Source organism: Maylandia zebra, unplaced genomic scaffold (assembly GCF_041146795.1).
Source record: "Maylandia zebra isolate NMK-2024a unplaced genomic scaffold, Mzebra_GT3a scaffold03, whole genome shotgun sequence".
In the NCBI taxonomy this organism is placed as follows: domain Eukaryota; kingdom Metazoa; phylum Chordata; class Actinopteri; order Cichliformes; family Cichlidae; genus Maylandia; species Maylandia zebra.
Window position 1 is genome coordinate 3,340,789 of NW_027490033.1, and position 25,232 is coordinate 3,366,020.

The 25,232-nt window shown below is 44.5% G+C and overlaps 1 protein-coding gene across 1 annotated transcript in view; it reads right to left on the reverse strand.

Moving 5' to 3' along the window:
• Positions 1-25,232, reverse strand: part of LOC112432436 (protein NLRC3) — a 3,307,575-nt gene that overhangs the window by 3,266,922 nt on the left and 15,421 nt on the right. Inside the window, exons 4-6 of the mRNA XM_076881152.1 lie at positions 22,595-22,768; positions 19,604-19,783; positions 17,133-17,306 (exon numbers count right to left, since the gene is read on the reverse strand). Coding sequence (XP_076737267.1) covers positions 17,133-17,306; positions 19,604-19,783; positions 22,595-22,768 — 528 coding nt within the window. The remainder of the gene's footprint in view (positions 1-17,132; positions 17,307-19,603; positions 19,784-22,594; positions 22,769-25,232) is intronic.

Sequence of the window (25,232 nt, forward strand, 5' to 3'; positions counted from 1 at the left end):
AAGATTCGGATAATTATTTATTAAAAGCTCGACATTTTAAATGAGAATAAGAAAGAAAAGTATGTCTTTGTGCCCCCTTTTCCCTGTTAATGTCCTATCGGCCCCCCTGGCTAAACTTTGCTAGATCCGCCCCTGCACAGTTACCAGCCGTCAGCTGTAGAAAAAGATCCTGGTGTAGAAAGTAATATTAAATAAATTGTAACAACAGCTTATCAAGCTTAAACGTGCTGCTGTTGTTCAGCCGCTGGTTTCCTCTTTCTGGCGCAAAGTGGACCAAAAACAAACAAGTGAGGCGGACTCGCGACAGAAAAGCCGATCAGCTGATCATTTAAGCAGTTTCATGATTGAAGTAGCAGCGAGAGGCAGTCGCTCGTTAACCTTAACGTGGGAATGCTTTACAAACATTCAGAGATGGACTTACACACTTGCTTTACTTCTCTCGGGGATAACTTTGTCGGAGATGAAATGCCGGGTTGCTAGCGAAGCTCCAAATGCTATCCAGACCACCGACAGGTCCCGCATGCCACAGCTGCTCTATCACGTGATGCATACTGCTCCGAGTGCTAACGTTCTGAGGTGAGTTACAGGGTGTTGCAAGTTTTGTGAGGTGCTTTCATGATATTTAATGGATCGGATTACATTTTTTATTTTTCTCCGATATCCGATCCAGTAATTTAGGTCAGTATCGGACCGATACCGATACGTAATATCGGATCGGTCCATCTCTAGTCTCTACACACAAGTTGCTGCTGCTTCAACCTCTCTGGATCATCAGGACACAGCTGCTCCTCTCTCAGCACACACACCGTCCTGTTTACCATCATAACCTCCACCTGCAGAGAGAAGGAGGAAGAGCAGAGGAGATAAACGAGTGTTTCCAGAGACTCTTCATCAGCTGTCAGTCAGTGATGCAGCACATCCAGTATAAAGAGCAGCAGGGACGTCAGTGCTGGGACTGTACTAGGACTCATTGTTGCTTCACTTTTTCTAATCTTTGGATTTTTATTGAAGTTGCTGAAAATGTTTTTCCCTCCTAGTTTGAGTTTGGACTTTCATTCATTAGAAGAACCTTGGTGTGTCCACTCTGAGCTCTGTAGGAACCCCAACAACAAGCCCAACAATCCAGATGGACGGTTCCAGCTGTTAACTGGAGGAATTCCATCCAAACATCTGCTCTCACTAAATTCTTCCTCACCTACAGACTGTGTTCTTCACTGCTTTAAACTTGGAAATCAATGCAGTCATTGGTCTGCGTGCTGCTTTGTTCAGAGAGCTGATTGGCTGTTGACAGTGTTTGATCAGAGCGTGTCAGCTGTTACTATGGTGACCATAAAGGTGAGAAACAGGAAGTGTTTGTGTCCAATCCTGAAGCCTGTCACCGTTCTCCTCTCACAGCTTCACTGAGAAGCTGCAGCTTTACAGGAAACACTGGATCTTTGTTTCATACTGACTGTGTTTAGTACAATACTGCTGACAGCACCACCCACTCACTCCATCACTCTACTTACTCCAGAGTCTCCAGTCTGTAGTCTGGACTCTGCTGAAGATCAGACAGCTGCTTCACATCTGGATCCTTCAGGTTGTTTCCCCACAGGTTCAGCTGTCTCAGATGGGAGGGGTTGGACTTCAGTGCTGCTGCCAGATAATCACAGCTGATCTTTGACAAATCACAGCTCTTCAATCTGTATAAAGAATGAAAGATGTAAGTTTATTAGACAAAGTGCTTGAAATCATTCAGTGTTTCATCATCTGTTCAGAGCTGAAGAAGGTTCAGAATGTAGAAGTTTAGAAAATGGAAACTCCAAACAGCTGAAGCCAACAGGAAGCAGCTTCAAACAAACACAACAAGAGAAAAAACTCTGAATGTTTCACATTAAAGTCGTACATTTCTCATAAAAACAGGACAAAGACTTGAAAAAGTCGTGTTTTTCCTTCCAGGAACCACATGGCTTCACTTTTAAAGGTGAAGTGTGACAGAAATGGACATATTTGAAGTCCAACACCTTTTTCCAGTCACATTATTAAAGCAGACAAACTACAAGCTCATTTTCATTCCAACAAGTCATCTTCTGACCTGGACTAACAACACTGGTCTCTATGTGCAGCTGGCTGTGAGACCAGTGCTCAGGGAGCGTCTACAAAGTGCAACACTGAAAGAACATCACACACTCATTTGCTTTCAGCACTTTCACACAAACATCTACTGTCATTATTGTCACCAAACTCTGTGGATCCTTTATTGCAAATTCAAATGGGATCAAATGGTCAGACAAAAGAGGCTTATGAGGAAATATGATGAAATGTTGTGTATTAGCAGCAACTTATTGAATCATTTTCCTCAGAAACCAAACAAAATGATTGACAAACATGTTTTTACAAACTCAGTGTTGGACTTGGATCAGCAGGATAAGCTGATGTTTAAAGGCATTTGAGTCTCGCTGTATGAGAGTCCAGTTATTACTCAATATTTATGGATGATGTTCTTTCAGTGTTGCACTTTGTTTGGCACAAAATGAAATTATTTGGCCTCTCAGATGCTTTTAGAGATTCCCAAATGACTGATGATGTCATCTCTGGGGTCTGATTGATAGAAAAAAAATCTCTTTGAGACCTTTTGTAACTGACAAACTCTTCATCTGCTAACAACACTGAGTTGAATCTCCATGGCTGATAGTTGGAGCAGGCATCAGGAATACACATTGAAAAAGCAAGAGGAGAAATCACCAGAGTCTTATAATCACATTCTGTAACTAAAGGGAGACGTTTTTCTATACAAATATATGTTTTATGGACATTAGAAAAAAAGAGTATTGACGTGAAGCAGGATTATGAAATCTCCATACATCAGCCAGCCCACAATTAACAAGAAAGCTCTGAATGACGCATGCTGACTTTGGACTAAGTGTACTTTTGTGTGAACTGTGGTCCATAGCAGATAATGAGCAGTTTAGGTCTCCCTCAAAGATGATATTGTGTGATGACATATTGGGGAGCCGCGCAAAGACATTAGTGAAAAATCTGTGATCGTCCCAATTAGAGGCGTAGATATTTGCTAAGATCAAATGAAAACCATAAACTATATTTTCTGCACTTAAAATCCTGTAATTTTCTCATAAATCGACAGTGCGCCTTATGGATGAATTCTGGTTGTGCTTACTGACCTCGAACCGATTTTATGTGCTACACGGCGCTCAGAAACCTTTCAAAAGATGTTTTGGTACGACTTTGCTCAGCTACGAGGCCGCACCGCTTGATGGATTGTTGGAGCATTACAGCTACGAGGAGCCTCGCGGAGTGATACGTACTCTGCTTCAACGTAATATTACTGTATTGAGTGTGTATAAGGACCATAAATGGCACCTGTAAGAGACACGGTTACAAAGAGGGTTTCAAACTCCAGGCTGTCAGTCACGCAGTAGAACCTGGGAACAGAGCAGCTGCTTGTTATTATGCTCAGCGTCTGTTTACATTTTGACTGCACGATTGTGAGCTTTTTGTTATGCACAAAAACAACAGTTTTCTTTTATTTATGGAGCATTATTATTTAATAAATGCTGATCATTTATTTCTGAGTAATTGTTTCATGTACATCTACGCTGTATGTTAATAAATGTGCCTGTGTGAGATTTGGGACACAGCTTTGACTAAGAACTCTCTTTTTGTTCGAACTTTCTGGCTTTAAAAATATCGAGATATATATCGTATATCGCCATCCAGCTAAAGAATATCGAGATATGAACTTTGGGTCATATCGCCCAGTCGTAATATTGCAATAGGTTGTCCGTTAAACTCAAGTGGGGCTTGGGCCCTGGCACGGCGTAGCCACACAATCCTGGTAGTAGTGACGCTCGGCAATGACGGCGTGCGGGTTACCAGCTGGCTTTCTCAGGATAGGGCTCCTGTGTGAGCGGTCGACAATAACGTCTTTATCCATACCCAGCACTTCACGTAGTAGCACGGATACGGCCGTGGAGGAGCTCGAGTCCAGGCCCTCTGGGATCCCTATGATGTGGATGTTAGCTCTCCGCTTCCTGCCCTAATCACATTTATCCTTCAGGTCAGACAGCTCCTCCTTCATACTCTCTACTGTAGACTGCAGGGTGGTCACCTCATCGCTCCACATTGACAGCCCATCCTCAGCTTCTTTCACTGTAACCTTTACTCCATCAACTTCGCTGCACGTCGCCGCCATGCTGTTAGCGATCTCATTTCTCAGTCCTTGCACGTCAGCCCTTATATTGTCAAAATCTTCTTTCAATGCATTTCTGACTTCTTCTTTTAACAGCGTACTAATGTCCTCTTTAATGGATTGAAGAAGCTCCAGTTTTAGAGCAGTAGGATCCACATCACGCGCGTCTGTTGAGTCTGCTCTTCAGCGGCCGTAGAGCTGGACGCTGCCCTTTGGCCATCATCGATACTCTCGCCCGAGATCGCACCGGGGCTAAAATATTCACCTGCTCAGCTGTTTTTGATCAGTTTGAGCCTGTGTGGTTTGATCAGGTGGAGGAACGATGTGATGCTATAAAGACATCATCTTGTCCAAATGAAGTTGTTCCAACACGTGTTTAAAAAGATTTTAAAGGTTGTTGGTTCCGACATCTTAGCGATTTTTAACAGCAGTCTTAGTTCAGGTGTTGTACAGCCTGTTTTAAACATGCTGTTGTACAGCCTGTACTAAAAACCTGATCTGGATCCTCTGTCCGCTCAAACTTCAGGCCTATTTCAAAGCTTCCCTTCCTGTCGAAGATTTTGTAAAAGATTATATTTGTTCAGCTGCAATCTGTTGTAAAGGTTTCAGTCTGGTTTTAAAGCTCTTCACAGCACTGAAACTGCACTTTGAAAAGTTCTTAATGATCTTTTATCAGCCACTGATCAGGAGACTCCGCTGTGCTTTTGGATCTGACCGCTGCCTTGACCACAGCATCTTGACCTCACCATTGGAGCATGGCGGCATCAAGGGCGCTCTATTAGACTGGTTCAGCTCTTTTATTAAATCGCATTATTACATTTGGGGCTTATATTTGACGGCAATTTGAAAAACAGCTGAGCTCAGTTGTACAGCGGTCTTTCTTCAAACTGAGGCTTTTATCTAAGGTGAGATCATTTCTATCTTTTAAAACCCTTGAACGGGCTATCCACGTTTTCATGACGTCCCAGCTGGATTATTGTAACTCCTTATATGTTGGAGTTAGTGGGACCTGCCTGGCAAGACTGCAGCTGGTCCAGAAAGCTGCAGCTCGTCTTCTGACACAAGCTCAAAGACATTTATCGTCCCAACAACCACATATACGCTGGTCCCTCGCTGTAACACAGTTCACCTTTGGCGGCCTCGCTGTTTCGCTGATCTTTTTTGTGCAATTTTGCATGTTTTTGTTTTTTACAGCGCATTGTGTTCTGCGTCCTGATTGGCTGTAGACCATCGTCAGCCAATCTCGTGCCGTGTCTCCTGTACAGTACAGAATGTGTTCAAATTTACAGCAGTGTGACTCTGCAGTGCTGCACTGTATGTTTGTACGTTTTGTCCCAACAAACAACAATGATGACGAGACGTTTTGCACCTGTGGTAGCAGCCAAAGGCAGAGGAAGATGCTGACCATCATAGTTTCAACAAGGAGGCAAAAAGGTTGTAACTGTCCACAACAAGAACATCGTAAAGATGGAGTCAGCTTTGGCTTTGTGGCTCAGTGACCGCAGGAAAAAGAACATCGTGCTGGACACCAACATTATCTGCAGAAAAACTCAAAAGCTTTATGAAACTTTACCTGACAGCGAGGAGCCCAGGCCATGGACGAGTGCTCCTCACACAGAAGCTCATTTAATGCCAGCAAAGGCTGATTTGACACATTTCAGAAACACTTTGATTTCACTCTTTAATAATGAACTTATTTTTCTATGAAGGTTTGAACTTTGTTTAAACAAGAGAGAAAAGTGTGAAAATGTTCATGCCTGTCTGAGAAAAGTGTAGAAAGTGTGCAGTGAGGGTTTAACTGCCTTAAAACTTCTATAATAATTGTAAAACATAAAGCTGCTACTTCATTCTGAGACTTATTTTTAGAACGTAACTCGATAAACGAGCGACCGCAGTAATGTATTGTGTTTATTTTGAAAACTCTCAACAGGATCTTCAGATTTATTTTGAAAGGTTTATCTGGAAAACACAAACACATAAGCAGGAAACAAAGAGCGTGATATGAAACGATAGACGTTTTCATATGGTCATCATATATACATCGTTCTATCGAACAGCCCCAGCTCCTGCTGTCAGTCTCTGTAAATCTGCTCTTAAAACACATTTGTATTCACTGGCTTTTAATACAGCATGAGAGTTATTTGATATTTGATGTGTGATATTAATATTAGGAGTTATTTTAATAGTTATCTTGGATTCTTGTACAGCACTGTGGTCAACGCTGCTGCTGTAATTAATGTGCTATAAACACATAAACAATCTGCAGTTAAACATCCAAAACTAAAGATGTGATCGCTGCCTTTAGAAAATGTGCTGATGCACAAGATATCAGCTCCATTAAGGTGGAATGTGGCCGTGTTAGAAACATGTTGGAAGAAGTTTGAAGCTGAAACTGTGAAGCTGAGAGTGAAAGAGCTCCAGCGTCTGTCACAGGAAACTTTCTTATTTCCACACTGATGAAAGCATCAAGCTTTGATTTCCTGCTGCTTTTATTGAGTCACACTGTGAAACTGAGCCACAGCTGAACCAGCATCCCTGTACAGCAGACACTTACAGCGCTTGGCTGCTTCCATTGGACCCTCTGCACAGAGCTTCAGTTTCCTCTTCTGGTCCCAAAGTGCAGAACAACAAGGTTTCAAACAGCTTCGTTCCAGCAGCATCAGCCACAGACATGCATAGAGAATCCTTTGGTTGTGTTGTGTGTTTGCATATCTGCTGTGTTGCTTTGTGAGGATGGATCATCTCCTGCAGCTCCAGATGAACAAGCTGGACCTGAACCTGGTAGCTTCACTTAGAAGACACTTGTGACGGGAACGTGTGAGAAGTTTTGTGCAGACAAGTTTGGATTTAGAGTGTGGGACGAGCTCTCCACAGTCTTTGTGGAGATCCACATTCTGCATACTGCCTGTGAGAAGCTGCAGACATTTGTCCTCCAAATCCACTGAGCAGCTACTCGTGGTGGTATTAGCTTCATGTGTGCGTGTTAGCATGAAGCCTCGGTCACACTCTGCTGTGGACACGGTCACGGACAGCTGGACGCCTGATGGACGAGTCGTCCTTCCTGTTAAACTTCTTTGAGCATGAGAATAGCATAAGAAGCTCAGTGGACACTGTTCAGTGTTTTAACTCTCGCTTTCTGATGGGTTTAGATTTTATTATTGTCATTTGTATTAGGAAATATTTAACCATATATTCTTAGAGGTGTATAATCAATTGTGTAGTGATAGGATGTGTGATCTTTAGCAGGCTGCAGGGGCTTGGTGTGTATTCCACACTAGAATGCACACCCACATCCTGGGAGCACGAGAGAGGTCGTACCTTCTCTTATTGTTTTATGGCAGGATTAACGTAGCTACGTCTGTTCTAGTCTAAGTGCTTTTTGTTTAGATGAACTGCTGGACTTCCTCACCATGTTATCTAGGGTGAACCATCTAGGGTGAAGGGGGGTCTACCCTCTTCCTGACCAAGGATGTTATATGACCCTTTGATCAGCAGTACCACACACACACACACACACACATACACACACACACACACACACACACACACACACACACACACACAGTATTCTTTGTTCACATGTATACCTATGTGAGATGCTATATGTTAATGACCCTATGCATATTCATGTAACCACAATAAAAGGAGTGCTATGGGGAGCCTGGCTGAGAGTCTGATGGTGGTCAAGTGGTGGAACGACGCTTGGCTCCAGCCAGGTCTCCCTCATGCATGAGTAAACCAGAGAACTTTGGTGCCTTGTGTCTTGCTTTTTGCTGCGTAGCAGATTGTCCTTAACGTTCCAGTGGATAGGTTCAAACTACAAACCTATCATTAATTGGTCCTTCGAGAGCCGGATCCCTGGAGTCGACATTCACCGAGGGGAAAAGAGACACGCCGACAGACTGACGTCAGCCAGGACTTATAGAGGTCCTGCAGCAAAGTCCCGAGGCGTGAGAATTCGTCATCGAGCCGGTGGATTAGCCGTCTGTTTTTTCTCCTCGATGGATGACGATTGACGGGATTCGGGACTGATGCTACTCGCAATAAGCAACACCAAGTAGGTATGTGAAAAATCTAAGCCACTGTGTGAGGCTGAGTTGTAAAGTCTTTATCACTGTGTGCGATAAAGCGTGTAGTCACTGTGTGCGACTATTCTTTGCCGCTGTGTGCAGCAAAGCGCGCATCCACTGTGTGAGGTTGCGTTGAAAGTCTTTATCACTGTGTGCGATAAAGCGCGTGATCACTGCTATGTAAGTCTTTGCCACTGTGTGCGACAAAGCACGCAGTCACTGTGTGAGACTGCGTTGAGACAATAGGCCTAATTTTTGTTGTTTGTGTGTGAGGATATTTTTTGTTGTTGTTGTTGTTGTGTGAGTGTGTGCGGAGCAGAACACGTGGTCTGTGACGTCGGCAGCTGTTGTTGTTATTATGGGTTCCCAAGCAACCAAGAGTGTGTCAGAGGGTGACGAGAAGTTTATGGTGAAATTCGCTCCCGGTAGCGCAAAGTATTTAGGACATTGGCGCAAGAAATATGATTTTGAAGGTAAATTGGTTGTAGGACAATGTCAAATGTTAGTAGACCAGTTGACAGTGAAAGCAGCTTGTGCGACAGGGAAATTGAAACAGGAGAGAGAGTTACAAGTGGCGTCCGCTAAATTGTGGTTAGAACAGGCGCAGAAGAGACAGGAGGCAGTGACTATATATACTGACAGTCAGTATGCATATGCTACACTTCATTTCTTTGCCGCTCAGTGGTCAAGACGAGGCATGACAACATCAACAGGTAAACCTGTGGAGCATGCGACATTGTTGCAGGCCCTGTTGAAAGCAGTCTTACTGCCTAGTAAAGTTGCGGTTTGTAAATGTGCAGCACACACACGTGGCACTGACCCCATTGTACTAGGCAACGCCTTTGCAGATAAAATTGCAAAGGAAGCGGCCCTTGGAACACATGGGGTTCATGTTCTGGCGTCACAGGAGCAAACTACGCCCATCACACATGATGTGTTAGCAGACATGCAGTCACACTCACCTCCAGCTGAGAAGCAGCTGTGGCTCACTAAAGGAGCAAGCCTGCGAGGTGATGTCTACTATCTTTGTGATAAACCTATATTGCCTAAGAACCTATATAGGACTGCTGCAAGTTTGAGCCACGGGCTCTGCCATGTCTCGACAGCTGGGATGGTGGCAGCAGTCGAACGGCAGTTTTTCACACTGGGATTCAATGCTTATTCAAAACATTTTTGTAAAGCATGTTTAATATGTTGTAAACATAATGCTCAGGGAAACCTCAGACCTAGGAGAGGAAAGTTTCCCAGACCCAGCTACCCATTTGAAGTAATCCATATGGATTTCATTGAGTTGTCTAACTGTAACACCTACAGGTACTGCCTGGTGATTGTGTGCCCGTTCTCAAAGTGGGTAGAAGTTGTCCCCACTAAGAAAGCAGATGCTATTTCAGTGGCTAAAGTGATATGCAAAAATGTGATCCCAGAGCATGGGATCCCCCAGACTATTTACAGTGACAATGGTCCTCATTTTGTGAATGAAGTAATTGAGAAAATGTCACAACATCTGGGGATAACGCTGAAAAACCATTGCTCATATCACCCACAAAGTGCAGGGCTGGTTGAAAGGACTAATGGCACAGTAAAGCTGAGACTCAGGAAAACAATGGAGGAAACAGGCAGAACATGGGTAGACTGCATTGAGCTAGTGAAAATGTATATGAGAATCACGCCAACTGATAATGGCCTAACGCCTTTTGAAATAATATATGGCAGGCCATTTAGAGTTCCAGTGTTTTGTAATGATAATGATAAAGCAGAAGAAGAAAACACACTAGCAGACTGGATGATTAAAATGCTGAAAAGCAAAGAAGTCATGAGTGCAAATAATCTGCCAGATGATTCTGTTTCTGTACAGGAAGAACGTCTGAAGCCAGGGGACTGGGTACTGATAAAGGTCATAAAGAGGAAGTGCTGGTCGAAGCCACGGTGGGACGGACCATACCAGGCTCTGCTGACAACACCAACTGCTGTGAAGATTGCAGAACGACCCACCTGGATACACCAAAGCCACTGCAAAAAGGTGACACACATCCAGGCCAGCTCGGAGTAAGTGGCAGGAAGACCGGGTACAAAGGGGGGGAAAGCCTCTAGGGCCCTTCGTCTCAATCCGGTGAAGAAACCAACTGAGCCACAGGTACTCATCAGAATGGCTGGTAAAGTGTTGTCTACCCTGCTGGGTGTAATGGCTTTGATGTCATCATGGTCAGCTGTGGAGACCCTGTATGTCCAAGGAAACCACACCCAATACCCTCATGGCTATTCTACAAACTTTTGGTGGCAGTTTATGAATACAACTGCTCACTCGAACAATAGGACGGACTGCTATGTGTGTGCTCATATGCCGTTATCCGCATATACATCTGGACTGTGGCCGTACAGCATACCAGAGGACAGGAGTTGGTGTCTGTTGGGCTTAGCAACTCATCCTGGCAACAGAGTCCTCTGGTCCCAGGCCAACTATAGTACACCTCTGAACATCACCTGGAGTAAGTCGCCACTTATAGATGTGAATTGTTCTGAGCAAACTGACTTATTGGCCTGGCCTCAAGTGTCAGACCCACTGCCAGACATAATATTGCTGAACAAGCTGAATACAGCTCAACTGCCGTTGTGTGTGATGAACAATGGATCACTGTCAGTGGGGGAGCTGCCGCTTCGTTTATGTGGATACATATACACCTACTGCCCTCCAGAGAATGAGAGCAGGTGTATGAAATGCTTGACCAGTGCAAAGTGAGCTGAGAACTTGACATTAAGGAGGACTGAATGCAAGTCCAACCGGGCTTACAGGATACCAGTAAAAGCAAAGAGTCAAAAGTGGACAGGATGTGCAAGGATGGTGCCGAGCAGTAAAGGAACAAGAGTTTTGGCTGATTGGTATTTCTTGTGTGGACATAAAGCCTATCTATCACTCCCTGAGGGATGGGGAGGATTGTGTGCCGTGGTGAAGTTATCGGATCATGTCTTCTTCATGGACAGAGTTGAACATCACCCTAGCAACCGACGGAAGCGTGAGGTGAATATAGCCTCACCTAACTCTTTTGGAGTGACAGTAGACACTGGAGTGCCACGAGAATTCCGCATTTGGAGTGGAGGAGCTAAATTCTTCCAAAGTTTGATCCCAAACATCGGAGTTGCAGAGGTGCGGGATCATGTGGAGATCAACCGATATGCCTTACTGCGACACATTAATCTCACTAAGACTCTGGGAACAGCCTTAGCGGAGGAGCAAAAGGCCATCAGAACGATGGTACTGCAGAACAGGCTGACCCTAGACTTGATAACAGCATCACAAGGAGGAGTGTGTAAGCTGATTGGAGAGACATGTTGTACGTTTATTCCGGATGGATATACGACTGGAGGAGACATCTATGAGGCACTGCAGAACTTAACTGCTCTGCAGAAATATGTGGCGGACCACACATCAGGAGGAGACACGTCACAAGGCTGGATAGCCTGGTTGACATCTGGACCATGGTGGAATATGTTTCTAAAGTTTTTGACTCCCATTCTTACATTATTGGCTTTGGTTTGCTTGTTTACAGGTTGCATTTTGCCATGTGTAAGATCGATGGTGAATAAAATGATTGCTAACACCTTTACCAATTTCATACTGTTGCAGCAGAGTGACATGGATGCTAAGGCTAATATGTGTGTATGAAATGAAGCCTGCACTGAAAATGTTGACAAGTGGTGTAGAGCTGAAGATATATATATGCCGTATAGCCTTAAAAAATGACAATACAGGGTGGTGATGATGGGTTTAGATTTTATTATTGTCATTCTAAAGAAGGGCATCAAAAAAGCCAAACACCATTACAAAAAGAAGGTAGAAGAACACTTCTCCAACTCCAACCCCCGACGCATGTGGCAAGGACTCCAGACCATCACAGACTACAGGACCACCAAACCCTCCCCCGCATCCTCTGATGTCTCCTTCCTCAACGAGCTCAACAACTTTTATGCTCGTTTTGAGCGAGGGAACCCCACAACCACAACCAAAGCAGACATGACGCCAGACCACCAACCTATGACTCTCTCCCCCACCGATGTAGGAGCGGTGCTGAGCAGGATCAATGTCCACAAGGCTGCAGGCCCTGATGGCATCCCCGGGCGTGTTCTCAGAGCGTGTTCTGGGGAGCTTGCAGGAGTGCTCACAGACATATTCAATCTGTCCTTGGCCCACGCTGTGGTACCGGCCTGCTTCAAATCCACCTCCATCGTCCCGATACCCAAAAACTCCAACCCATCTTGCCTCAATGATTACCGCCCAGTAGCACTCACCCCCATCATCACTAAGTGCTTAGAGCAGCTGGTCCTAGCACACTTCAAATCCTGTCTCCCCCCCATCCTGGACCCCCACCAATTCGCATACCGCCGGAACAGGAGCACAGAGGATGCAGTCTCCATCGCAATGCACTCTGTCCTCTCACACCTGGACAACAACAACACCTACGCCAGAATGCTGTTTATAGACTTCAGTTCAGCATTCAATACAATCCACCCCTCACAACTCATCAGGAAACTGACAGACCTGGGCATCAGTTCCCTCATCTGCAAATGGTTACTGGACTTCCTGACCAACCGCCCCCAACATGTCCGGCTGGATAACCGCTGCTCATCTACCATCACAATGAACACCGGTGTACCACAAGGCTGTGTGATGAGCCCTTTCCTCTACTCCCTCTTCACCCACGACTGCAGACCTGCTGATGGTTCCAACACCATCATTAAGTTTGCAGATGACACCACGGTGATTGGCCTCATCAGTGACAACGATGAGGCCGCCTACAGGGAGGAGGTGGATCGTCTGGCTGAGTGGTGCGACAGAAACAACCTGCTGCTTAACACCGAGAAGACCAAGGAGCTCATCGTGGACTACAGGAGGAATGCTGACCCACATCCACCCATCCACATTAAGGGGACGGCTGTGGAGCGTGTGAGCAGCTTCAAGTTCCTGGGAGTCCACATCTCCGAGGATCTCACCTGGACGACCAACTGCTCCAAGCTGGTCAAGAAGGCTCACCAGCGCCTCTTCTTCTTGAGGACTCTGAGGAAGAACCACCTGTCCTCAGACATCCTGGTGAACTTCTATCGCTGCACCATCGAGAGCATCCTGACCAACTGTATAACAGTCTGGTACGGGAACTGCTCTGCCTCGGACCGGAAGGCGTTGCAGAGGGTCGTGAAAACTGCCCAGCGCATCGCCGGAGCACCACTTCCTGCCATAAAAGACATCTACAGGAAGCGGTGTCTGAAAAGGGCTGGGAAAATCATCAAAGACCCCAGTCACCCATCACATGGACTCTTCACCCTCCTGCCCTCTGGGAGGCGCTACAGGAGCCTCCGGACTAAGACCACCAGGTACCGGAACAGCTTCTTCCCCACAGCTGTCAGACTCCTGAACTCTGCCTCCTGACATCTGACCCACGTTAAACTCATGGACTGAACATACACACACCCACAATGGACAACTGTACCCTCAAACACAATAATAACATGGACTGAACCACCACTCACAACCACTAGCACTTTATATAGCCTCTGTAGAAACTATCTACACCCTCACTTATCTTAACTGCACTACTGTATAGCTCTGTGTAAATAATCATTCTGTACATTCGATAATCTTTAATCCTACAACTGTTTACAACTTGCATAGTTCCCATTTCTGTATAGCTGTATATCCCAGATTCTGTAAAGTTATTTATTTCATATTCTGTATAGTTTTTCATATTTATATCCTGTTCATATCCTGTACATAGCTTGTACTCACTACAGCCTGTACATACTTATAGTTATAGAATATTCACAACATACTTCATACCGTGTACATTATAACATACCATAATAGACCCATTTCTGTAATATACTCACATATCTATATTATTGCTAATATATATTGTAATATATCTATATCACTAAAGCACTTCTGGATGGATGCAAACTGCATTTCGTTGCCCTGTACCTGTGCATGTGCAATGACAATAAAGTTGAATTCTATTCTATTCTATTTGTATTAGGAAATATTTAACCATATATTCTTAGAGGTGTATAATCAATTGTGTAGTGATAGGATGTGTGATCTTTAGCAGGCTGCAGGGGCTTGGTGTGTATTCCACACTGGAATGCACACCCACATCCTGGGAGCACGAGAGAGGTCGTACCTTCTCTTATTGTTTTATGGCAGGATTAACGTAGCTACGTCTGTTCTAGTCTAAGTGCTTTTTGTTTAGATGAACTGCTGGACTTCCTCACCATGTTATCTAGGGTGAACCATCTAGGGTGAAGGGGGGTCTACCCTCTTCCTGACCAAGGATGTTATATGACCCTTTGATCAGCAGTACCCCACACACACACACACACACACACACACACACACACACACACAGTATTCTTTGTTCACATGTATACCTATGTGAGATGCTATATGTTAATGACCCTATGCATATTCATGTAACCACAATAAAAGGAGTGCTATGGGGAGCCTGGCTGAGAGTCTGATGGTGGTCAAGTGGTGGAACGACGCTTGGCTCCAGCCAGGTCTCCCTCATGCATGAGTAAACCAGAGAACTTTGGTGCCTTGTGTCTTGCTTTTTGCTGCGTAGCAGATTGTCCTTAACGTTCCAGTGGATAGGTTCAAACTACAAACCTATCACTTTCACTTCAGCTTCACCAACAACAGCACAAGCAGAGCAGCCCACTGCCTGCATGGCTGGGACAGCGCCCCCTGGTGACTGTAAACCACTACAACATGTAGACGGCCGTCTGCAGGCTGGATGTAGCACCACCGCAGAGACGTGCTGCAGCTCTGTTTAGTTACCCAGCTGACAGCAGAGGCTGTAGTTTACTGTTACCAACATGGAAAACTGAAGCTTCACCAGCTGGAGCTACAGAGCTGGAGAACAAAGGAGACTGAGAGGCCAGAATGATGTGGGAGGAAACATCAAGTGCCTGTTTGAAAGGAGACACATGTGGATGCTGTGCCAGTCTGTGGTCTGTCAGAAGTCAGCTGAGTCACACTGCAAGAAGCTGCAGAATCTCAGAGGAGGAGATTTGGAAGTGTTTGTGGGACAAACTGGACTCAAAGAAAGAAGATGTTTGTGAAGTCTTTGGTGGAGGTGAGCAGTGTGAAGCAGAACACATGCAGATGAATCAGGAGGTCAGCATCAGTGTCTCCTTGTGGTGGACGGTAAAAGAATCAGAGCCAACGCTCCCGTCCACCCTCGGCATGAAGCAGTGCTGTTTCTGAAACAGGAGGACAAGTCCAGAGAAGACAGAGGAAGCAAAGATGAGGGTGGGACAGGACAGCAGGACTTCCTTCACACCTGCAGCTCCATCACACTGCTGTAGCTCCTCTTCATCACACATGTACCTGCAGCCTGTCTTCGAGTCCAGGAGTCACCTCCACACAGTGTAGAAGCCTCCTGTGCAGACCATGGAGTCCAGCCTCTGTCAGGGAAGTCGGCACTAAAGCCTGAAAGACTTCAATCTGTCTCTGCTCCACCCGAGAAAGACCAGCACCGTACTTGTTGTGCATTCAAGGAGGGAACATCAGCGCTGCATCGTGGGAACAACACCGCAGGAACAAAGACACAGCACGGCCGATGAAGGACGAGGACAAAGGAAAGGTGAGTGAGAAGACCCTGGTGGTGTGGACGGACCTGCAGGGGCTCCAAGACTGAGGAACAGAGACGTCCATGTACCAGCTGAGGATGCTGCAGTGATCCAGGGAGCTCGGTCCAATCTGAGGCCGTGTGAACTACGTGGACCACAGTTTCTTCACAGACTTCAGCCACGTGAACATCTGGAGATCCAACAGTGCACGAGCTGTGAGCCATCAGCTGTTTCTCTCATCAGCTGCTGTAATGAGAGCTGCTGGAATCATCTCGAGCAGCAGGAAATCACTGATGTTGTTTCTAAACAAAGATATGGGACTGAGCTCCGCTGAGCTCCTTCTACTTTCATCCAGATAGAAACTGCTACAGTCTGCTGATTATTGCTTTGCCTCCATCACACGAGCTCTTTATCCTGTTCTTCACTCTCATTGGTTCTTTGTCTGCTTGTTTTTACAACAGTAGTCTTCTGATTGGTCAAAGGAGACAATCAGCTGTGACTAAATGTAGCTCCTACAGCAGTGATGGGAATAACTACTGAAGCTAATCCAGTATCAAAGCTCAGGAATCAGCAGCTCCCACCTCGTTTTCTTTCAACAACTATTTTTAGCTGCTGTGTTTTTGTGTTTCTGCAGACCTCAGACATCCTGCTGCTCTGGACAACTTTTTCATTCTTTTGTATCATTATTTTGCTTTTCTTTTATTATTATGTTATATGTATTAATATGTGAAACACTTATTCTTTGTGTTTTTGCTTTGCTCCTGTCAAACTGCTTTAATAAAATCTGCTGCAGTCTAAACTGTGGACGTTCCCTTTTTAACCCTTTGTGAAACAATAAAGGTTTAAATCTGAGTATTCATCTATGTTAGTGTTTAATGGGTCTAATAGGTTGCTTTGGCCTTTCCCAGTAATATCTTCCCTTGCAGTCTGTGGTCCAGGCTTCTAAAACCATCCCAGGTTAACAAGAACTACAATCTAGAGGAGAGCTGCCATAACAGGTGTGACTGATGAGATCTGCAAGGTTACTCAGGTTTGTTTGTATCAGGACAAGCAGGGAAGCCGCCTGGACGTCAAAGTAGTTAGAGCTGGGCGAGTGTCCTCACCCACATCGGCTTCACAACTCTGCATCATCTACTGAGTAAGACTCAGAGCATCAGAGATTAGAAGGTCTACAAAGAGCTGAACCAGACTTCCTGTATAAAGGTTTTAGTTCCACAGATCGACAGTGTCAGCACAACTAAAACGTGGAGACTGACCTCAGAGTTTCAATTTGATGTTGTGGATTCTCCAGAAGAACACACAGCTGCTTCACTCCTGAATCCTGAAGCTTGTGGTAGCTCAGGTCCACCACTCTGGGATACGAAGGGTTGAGCTTCAGCACTGCTTCCAGATAATCACAGCTGATCTCTGACAAATCACAGTGCTCCAATCTGTATAGAGAATGAAAGATGTAAGTTTATTAGACAAAGTGCTTGAAATCATTCAGTGTTTCATCATCTGTTCAGAGCTGAAGAAGGTTCAGAATGTAGAAGTTTAGAAAATGGAAACTCCAAACAGCTGAAGCCAACAGGAAGCAGCTTCAAACAAACACAACAAGAGAAAAAACTCTGAATGTTTCACATTAAAGTCGAACATTTCTAACAAGAGTATTTTAAAGACAGCGTCACTGATGATCATCTTCTGCCCAGTAAAACTTTGGGTTTCCTCATGTGAGTGTTAATGATGCACAAAGACTGTGAGTGCAAAGAGGGAGCGAGGAGGATGACAGAGAGATGGTACAGGAGCATCAAGAACCCGGCGAGGAAATGAGCAGAAGGACTTTGGAGCCTGTTGGATTGAAGCTTTCACAGAGACGTGTTTGACTGGACACCACCAGGACAGACTTTTAATCCCAGGATTTGGATGAGCTTTCTGTCTTTATGGTCACAAATGATGCTGTAACTCTGTGAATGTCCTGGAACTGTCAGCAGTGTGGTTACGTCCTTTTGACCTGAGTTTCCACAGCTCTTATAACAGCAGTGTACATTCAGACTGAGACACGCTTCAGTCTGTATGGACCTGTTTCTGTAGCTGCCACCATCATTCTACGGTCGTGTCCAAATTCATGGGCTGCATCCTCCCGAGGACCCGGCCTTTGCGGTCTACGTGGGCTGGGTCCTCAGAAGGTCGGGTAGGCTGGAAATAAACGGCTGGGGAAATTGGACGGTCTAGCCTTCTGATTAGCGTCACCGCTGTCTCGGTGGAGTTTAATAAACTCAGCCGTCTGCTCCTTGCTATCTAAAATATAACAGGACACTGGCGTAAATTCTCGACCGTCTCATACTTCTGTTTAATCAGTTTTCTGTTTGACGTTTAGTCAGCTCTGTAAAGACCAAGGAGGAACCCACCTGGGGGATTAATAAAGTTTTATTTTATCTAATCTAATAACTTTAATCTCAGCCAAACCGATTTACTCACGAACAAACAAAACACTGAAAAAAGCCAAACAATAACATTTTGAGGTTGTCTAAGTGACTTATATATCACGTTTAACCTGAGTAGCGAAAGTCCGCGGTGATCTGAAAATGATGTGCCGGGAGTTGTGCCGTTCTCGGCGGCTTCAGTGACCCTCGAGCTCCCGGCGAGCTATCGAGCTGGTGGGTAGCAGACGTCTCCGAAAACGTCGAAGCACTTTTGCAAATATGCGGTATCTTGATAAACCGAGCAGATATTTGATGTTTACACAGCTACTTTCTCGCCTGAAAATATGTTAAAAGTTTATTTTGTGACCGAAAAAGATTAGTATGAGTAATTTTAAAACTTAGTAGCGGCCGCCATTGTTGGAAACTGGAGTTTGGCTGGGCCGCGCTATGAATTCTGGGATATGGTAGGCCACGAAGGACACACCCGACCCATCCTTCAAATTCGGGGAAAAGGAGGACGCATTTGTTGGCTGCATTCGGAGGAGTCTACGAATTTGGACAGCCTTCGACGTGTCGCTGTGACGTAATCGGTCTACAAATGCGGCCTCAGGAGGATGCAGCCCATGAATTTGGACACGACCTACATGTTTGTACATCAGCTTATCAAATACTGTCTACTGTCTTCATTTATTACTCTTCACCTGCTTCACTGTCACTGTGTGGGCGGAGCTGTCTGAGCCCTGCCCACACAGACACAGCTCCTCTCTGGAGCAAAACTTCTGCTTCATCTCCGCCTCTTTTCTTCATCCTCCACCTCTCTTTTCTCTTCTTCAGTGTTCTGCAGCCACAGAGCCTCACAGCCATTAGCACGCCCATACCTGAGCAGCTAGCATTACCCAGCATGCCGTGCAGCAGTGTCAGTTTGTAAATGTGCAAGAATTCCTGCTCCAAACTGTTTCACAGAGTGCTGTGTGCCGTGACCTTTGACCTGCTAAAGACAGTCAGCTGTGGATTATTCATTGTTGTGTCTGATACTTAGAACTGTGAGGAAGAAGCTACACAGTTAATCAGGGTCCCCTCTCTCTGAATCAGGAAAGGTGGGCAGGCCGCGTGTGGGCCGCGGGCCATACGTTGAGTATCACTGTTTGAAATGTGAACATTGTTCTGCTGCAGTCAATGGACTAAACCAGAGAAGAAGAAAACAGACTTTACCATGAAGATCCTCAGTGTGGATCAGTATAATATCAGCCTGATGTCTGCAGTTTAGTGTCAGCACAACTTTCACATCATATTCATCTCAGCACAACTAAAACATGCTGACTGACCTCAGAGTTTCAAATCGACATCGTGGATTCTCCAGGAAACCACACAGATGCTTCACTCCTGAACCCTTCAGGTTGCTGTAGGTTCCACTCAGGTCCACCTCTGTGGGATACGAGGGGTTGGACTTCAGTGCTGCTGCCAGATAATCAAGGCCAATATCTGACAAACCACAGTCCATAAATCTGTATAAAGAATGAAAGATGTAAGTTTATTAGACAAAGTGCTTGAAATCATTCAGTGTTTCATCATCTGTTCAGAGCTGAAGAAGGTTCAGAATGTAGAAGTTTAGAAAATGGAAACTCCAAACAGCTGAAGCCAACAGGAAGCAGCTTCAAACAAACACAACAAGAGAAAAAACTCTGAATGTTTCACATTAAAGTCGTACATTTCTCATAAAAACAGGACAAAGACTTGAAAAAGTCGTGTTTTTCCTTCCAGGAACCACATGGCTTCACTTTTAAAGGTGAAGTGTGACAGAAATGGACATATTTGAAGTCCAACACCTTTTTCCAGTCACATTATTAAAGCAGACAAACTACAAGCTCATTTTCATTCCAACAAGTCATCTTCTGACCTGGACTAACAACACTGGTCTCTATGTGCAGCTGGCTGTGAGACCAGTGCTCAGGGAGCGTCTACAAAGTGCAACACTGAAAGAACATCACACACTCATTTGCTTCCAGCACTTTCACACAAACATCTACTGTCATCATTCATGTTCCTGCTCCTCTGGATTCACACGGAGCCTCTGCTCATGCCGTTGCCATGGTGAATCATAGTATGTGGCTCCATAACTCAGACTGAGCATGCTCAGAGCTGATTGGCCCGACTCTGATCAGCTGATCTAGAAGAGGAAACTCTGCTATATGTACATTATTACATCTACACCTGAATCACAACACTCACACAAATATATCAACTGTGTTTAATATTTTGGCACGTAGATCATTTATGTGCTTCAGCTCTTCTTACATTTTACCACCAACATGTTTCAAAAGGAGCAGCTTTTACTTTGAAGGCCAGCTGTCTGTGTTTCTTGTTTTCATTGTTGGATAATGGAACAAGTCGATGCTTCAGTGCTTTGAATTAGGAGTGGGTTTTAATAATCGATTCATCGATTAAAATCGATTCTGGCTTGGATAACGTGATATTGATTAATTAAAATCCTGAATCAATTTTTTAATATTAATTTATTTTGCCCGAAATGTCAGAATCTCAGGTTAAACCTCACAAAACTTTAACAACCACCAAACAGCTGAAACAGTGAATGAGAGCAGGAACACGGATTCTGCACAGAGACGTAAACACAAAGCTCGGACCCGCCGACACATCAGAATCAGTGAGATGTCGCCTTTCTCACTGACGGCACAGACACGGTCGGGGCTGAAAGCCGACAGCTCGCAGATTCTGATGTTTCGGCGGGTCCACGCTTTGTGTTTACGTCCTTTTTGCGCTCGATTCTGAAGCTGTTAGTTTTATCTCTCTCCAAACAATATTGACTGAACCAGCAGCAAAAGAAGATCCAAACTACGCTTCACATAAACATCGTCATGAACTCACTCTGACTTTTGCTGTTTTGCTTCCACCACAATAAAATCACACTTCATGCACAGCTCTCTCTCTCTCTCTCTCTCTCTGTACTTCAAGAACAGTTTCCTGTTTAAAATCTGTTTTCTGCATTATTCGCTTGCTTGTTACGCACAAGTCTACCGTTGTTTACAGCGCTGTCGGCCGCTGTTTTTTTCCTTTTACTTGCTTTCGAAAAGAAAACCTAATTTCTGCTGTTCAATACTGAACAAATTTAAACTTTTTAAAATTATGCAAAATGCAAAACGCTCAGTTGTGTCTTTAACAAAAACACTGTAACTTTGCTCTGCTTCACTTCAGCAGCATCAGGTAATGTTCATGTGTTGATTCATGGTTTTCTTTCGTTTTTGATCTACTGCAGAATATTTCTATAAAATCCCAGAACAGGAAAATCACCTTCATGTTTTTCTGTGTTTTATCTTCAGCTACGTTGACACAAAGGCCTCTGCTGTGATGCTCACACATTTGATAAAGTCTCGAAAGTGCCAGCTTCCCTTTTATAGACACAAAAATATGTAAATGTACTGAATTATAATATTTCTGTCTGAGGCAAAATTTCCCAGATTCCAATCGAATTGAATCGAACTGAACATTTCCTCATGAACTGTATTAAACTCTGTAAATGAACTGAGAACTATTTCTACATTTGAAACTATGGATTCATTTTCCCGTTCACTTCTGTACGTTAGTGTATAAATGAATGTTAGACTGGGCTCCATGGAAACACTTGGACTGGTCTCAGCTGCCTTCTTTCTGTAGTCCTTTCTCTTCTCCAGCTTCTGTTTGAAATCCTCTCACAGAGCCTGAAACCTGCTTTGCTGTCATGTTTGGGCCTGTGTTCCTCTGCTTTAACACAAACCTCACCACAGCAGCTGTGTGGGTCGTCTCTGTAGCAGCCAGATCAGCTTCTGATACATGAACATCATCACAGCTCCTAACTTCACCTTTATTAGCTTTGACATTCATGTCTTTCTTTTCTCTGTCTGTTTCCACACAAGCTCAAAGTCTCTGCAGCCTGTTTTTATCTGCTATCATCAGATCTCCAACAGCCTCATTCACATCCCTCACACACTCTACAGCCTCACCAGTACTGACTTCATCTTCACTGACTGATGGAGCACAACATGAACCTGTGGAGGCTGAAAAGCTGTCCAGACACACATCTCCCCGTCACCACTCCACTTCTGTCAGCCTTTAAATGAACCCTGCTCAAGTCTGTCACTTCTATTTGGAGCCAAGAGGAAAAACTGTTGTTCAGTCGTTTGGAAAGACACAACATTTCTGAAAGCACTCAAAGACACATTTCTCTTCAGACACATCCTGAACATTTAGGAACTAAAGAACGTTTCAAATATCAAAGATCTGAAATATAGAAAAACAACAACAGCTGCAGTCAGTGAACTCACCTCAGAGTCTCCAGTCGACAGTTTGGACTCTCCAGTCCAGCACACAGAAGCTTCACTGCTGAATCCTGCAGCTTGTTCTCACTCATGTCCAGTTCTGTCAGATGGGAGGGGATGGACTTCAGAGCCGAGGCCACAACTTCACAGTGAGTCCCTGAGAGTCCACAGTCAGCCAGTCTGTGATCATAGAAAATACAAAATGTGTTATTATAAAAGCAGAAAGTCTGCATTATAAACACAGACTGTTTTGTCTTCATATACATTCAGAGTGAGGTCATAATCTGATGAACATCTGCTCTTCACATCTGTGCTTCAGCTCCTCTTACTGTGTTTGACATGACACAACGATTGAGTCTCTCTCAGACCTGCAGACTTTTAATGAGAATCTTTGTTTGGCTTTAATCTGCAGATGAAGGAGGAAGATGGCGTCACATTTAGGCTTCCATAATGTCCACAGTCTGTCACTGAGATCTGATCCAGAGTCAGAGTGAAGACACACATGTGGACTGTTTCCTGTCTTGAATCCAGAACATTTTGAATGAGCTCAGCTCAGTGAAGAGTTCCAGCTGGAAAGACTATCTCTGTTTGCTACCTGCTGCTGTCAGGTACGACTGTTCACGTCCACACTCAGGAAAAATCTGCTGACTGTCACCAAACGGAGCAGAAATGTCATCACTGGACAATAATGATGAATGAACTCAGAGCTGCTGATATCACATCTGATTTCAGGGGAACAAAACTAAAAAGGGACAAATAGAAACAACCATCATGACTCTGTTTGACCTTCAGATCAGAAACTATGGTTCAGAACAGCAGCAGGATTTCAGGGGAACTAAACACAGAAATGATTGGCTCGTTTTAGCTTTCTGAGCCATTAGTCTGCAGGTTTATCACTAGTTGGCAGAAACAGACTTGTATTAATGTTCAGCGCTTCAGTGTTTATGACTCCAGATCCAGGTGACAGCAAGTCAAAATGATGTTACCTGTCTGTGTCCAGCAGCAGCCTTTGAATATTGTTATAAACTCACGTGGATCAGTTTGTCTTTGATTGGTTTGTAAAGTTCAAATTCATTTATATTCATCAACTCTAAATGAAAAATGTTTTTCTTCTTCTTTGTTTATTATTAGAGTAACAAATTCTTATAGTTTCCTGTTGTTGAGAATTTCAGTGTAAAACCACTCGACCTGTGCATCACTGCACACTGTGAAAGTATTACTGCAGTTTAATCTATAATCCTAATCAGTGTGTTTACTGGACTGTAGTCAGACCTCCGTTATACCAAAGGAAACACTGAACGTCTTCAAAGTCACAATAAATTTATACTAAATGCTAATAAATACTGGAGTGTTAGAAAAGATGCTTCCAGCGTGTTTGTCTTTGATAGGGTTTATTCTGTTCGTCTACAGTCTGACCACTTGGGGGCGCTTTTGTCTCTTTTGCTCTGAGCCTTGGGTTTATTCAAACTGATTTTAATAAACTATTTTCTGCAAGTTGAAGCTTCATCTCCATCTCCAGTGGTTGTTGCATATTTTATGACTATATTAGTAACAGTCAGAGAGTTTAGAGTAAATTAGATCTTCACGTTTGATTTTTGACACAACATAAATGGTGAGCCAGTGTCAGAGGAAGTGACAGCATCCACCGAGGACCGGGGGGAGTGGGAGGACTGGGGGACCAGGCCAACAAAAAGGTGATCACTGATACAGGTCAGCAAACATTTGCTCATTTGGTGTCTTAGAGCAGACTCCGCCCAGCTTTGTCGTCCATGGTTGCTCTTTCAAAGGAATCTAGTTACATATTATTTTACTTAATGATCTACTGACACCACTGACTATGCAGGACAACCCCACGTCTGGAGCCAGTGCACATGTGCAGTTCAATTCCTGGGCAGGTTCTGAAGATGGCCGAGCTGTCGAGGACAAAGTTACTAATGTGAAGCTAATGTGGTTAATCAAGATCTTCATAACTATGTGGAGCAGAGTGTGCTTTCATCGTGGAGAAATCACACTGAAGAACTCGGCACACATTTTGGGGGCCTTTCTGTTTGTTGCTACAATCTGCAAATTTCATTAAAAGTTTAATAAACTATCATCTGGTCTTTATTTTTAGTTAGCACATACCTTAAAAACTCTAAGCTGTAAGCTAATGATAGTTCTCTTTCAAACATTCGTTTCGGTGTCTCACTATGGGGAACGCTCTCTCAGCGTTGTCCTCAGAAGCCTCTATATCATTACTCCAGCCAGTATTGGCTGGCAGTCGTGACGCTTGCGTCAGGGAGGGGCCACCCTCCTCCCTATAAAAGGGTGTGACGCAGCGTCACCCGCCATTCAATTTCCTCTTCTCGCTTCTTAGAAACCTCATCTCTCCTGACTGCGAACGTGAGTGCTAGCTTAACTGTCCACACGAGCAAGCTAACACCTTGGTCACCGGGCGCCAGCACGGCTCGCGTTTCGAGTCGCCTGCTCTTCACCACAGAGCCAGGTCGGAGAGTGTGTTAGCTGCCACCACGCATCTAGCACAACAGTTAGCTGATCAAGCTAACTGTCTTTGCTACACACGGTCACCAAGCCAAGTAGCACAAGCGCTAGCCACCACACTAGCCAGGTCATACTAGCTCACCATAGCTACCCGACCGAGAGA